We start from the raw sequence: 1,780 nt of genomic DNA, 5'->3' as shown, positions 1-1,780 counted from the left end.
GTTTGCAATCCGTAGGAGATTTATGCATGAACTCATCCTATTCATAACATGTATATAAATATTGCTAGAGATAATGTGCTGCTAGGAGCCATGATATGAATCAGACACCCACAAATAGATCTCTGAGGGATAAAATTACCATGGTTACTTCATCATTCTCCTCAGACATTAAGAAGAAGAATAAGATCCCGTGTATAGCTGAATAGTAAAGATTGGTGTAAATACAGTAAATCTCCTATGGATTGCAAACTTTGGGTTACATCAGTTTGTCCTCTCAGTTCTATCAAGTGATAAGATCCTAACCACAAATTTACCTGCTCGGCGATGCTGGTGTTGAACCACCATCCCTTGCCGTTCTCCTTGTGTAGCTCCGGGAACGCTGCAGGGTTACAGTATCTCTGACAAAAGTCGTGCGTTGCCTTGTGTTTGTTCAGAAGGTGCCAGACGTCGACGACCATGGCCACGTCGTCCCACCATGGGTCCGACATCGCTTGCTGTTTGGCCTCGCATGCGGTATCGTATATCCAGAACTCGGGCTTCCGAGCGCCGGGGATGCTGAATACAGTCTTGACCATTTTCTAGAATTAAATTAGCGGCAACAAAAAGACGAGGGGATGGTGGACTGACCATGTTCACGACCTTCGCGAATTGAATGCCGAAGTCCATTGTGAAGGCGACCGCTTCTCCTATAGTCTGAGTTCGCATCTCAGAGTCCTTCTGACAATCGTTGCCGTCGCAAACGCGGCCAGGTGGATATATGTTCACGAGAGCTGCCCCCATCAAATAGATATGAGTGAGCTGGGTAATGAAACGAGACCGATTTGGGGTACTCACGGATTTTCACCGCCCAGCCAGTTTCCTCGAAAAGCGTAGCAAGGTCTTGGTGTCGTTCCACTGAGCGTGGCATGGACCATACAGATCGCTTGAGAAGAGCCCACAGGCGCTCGAGGGTGGTGATGTCGAGCTTCGTGACAGTGGAAAGCCACTTGATGTGGGGCCGGGGTATTGATGGAGGTGGATCGATGTCAGTCTTGCGTTTGGCAGGCTGGACGAGAGCGAAGTCGTCGCGTAGCTCGACACAGCAATCCATGAATGTCGTGACTTGCGAGAGTGAGACGTCGGCTAAGCTAGGGACGTTGTCGATGAGGGTAGAAATCTGACCGAACGTGAGGGACATGTTATAGAGAACGGGTGAAGGGGAGAAGCAGAGGTATTTAGAAAGGGAGAAGAGAAACACGAAGACAGAGAACTAAATCATAGACTCGTAACCAGTCTCACCTTATGCGGCCTAATAAGGCAACGAGCCCATAGGCTCTCGCATCAGGGAGACTGGGTGATTTGGGGCAGCTTCTGGCAGGGGACCAGCGGACTTTGAAAAAGAGCTCGGCCCGAGAGAAATCCATACCTAAAAGAGGAAAATCAACCCCTGAGTCACAGATGCGTCGCGTCTAAGTGCTGCTCGGTTAGATCTGTACATACACCAATCCATATGTTGTCCCTCCTCGCGATCATTACAGAATGAATAGATACGATCGATTCGAACCATCATCACTGTCCGATAATGCACGTCGCTCACTCGACGAGCTCACGATCGCCTCTGTCGAAGACCTGACACCTCAGCAAGCCGAGGTTATCTTCAAGGCCACACAATGGTTCGATGCTCGTTACTCGGGCGAGCGAACGCTCCGCCAGTTTCAAGTCGAGGTACTCGTAAAATTTATAGCTGGAAAGAACGTCATTGTTCGCGCAGGAACGGGTTATGTCAAGACACTTGCCATGA

The 1,780-nt window shown here is 49.3% G+C and overlaps 1 protein-coding gene across 1 annotated transcript; it reads right to left on the bottom strand.

The window, feature by feature from the left end:
* Nucleotides 1–142: 142 nt before the first annotated feature.
* On the bottom strand, nucleotides 143–1,159 carry CONPUDRAFT_147999 (uncharacterized protein). The gene is made up of 3 exons (XM_007777799.1): nucleotides 835–1,159; nucleotides 628–770; nucleotides 143–578 (listed from the first exon to the last, which is right to left on the bottom strand). The coding sequence occupies exons 1-3, from the start codon at nucleotides 1,088–1,090 to the stop codon at nucleotides 162–164; spliced, it is 816 nt and encodes a 271-aa protein (XP_007775989.1). The 5' UTR covers nucleotides 1,091–1,159; the 3' UTR covers nucleotides 143–161.
* Nucleotides 1,160–1,780: the final 621 nt, after the last annotated feature.

Source organism: Coniophora puteana, assembly GCF_000271625.1.
Source record: "Coniophora puteana RWD-64-598 SS2 unplaced genomic scaffold CONPUscaffold_71, whole genome shotgun sequence".
Classification (NCBI taxonomy): domain Eukaryota; kingdom Fungi; phylum Basidiomycota; class Agaricomycetes; order Boletales; family Coniophoraceae; genus Coniophora; species Coniophora puteana.
This window is presented reverse-complemented; position numbering and strand designations above follow the sequence as displayed.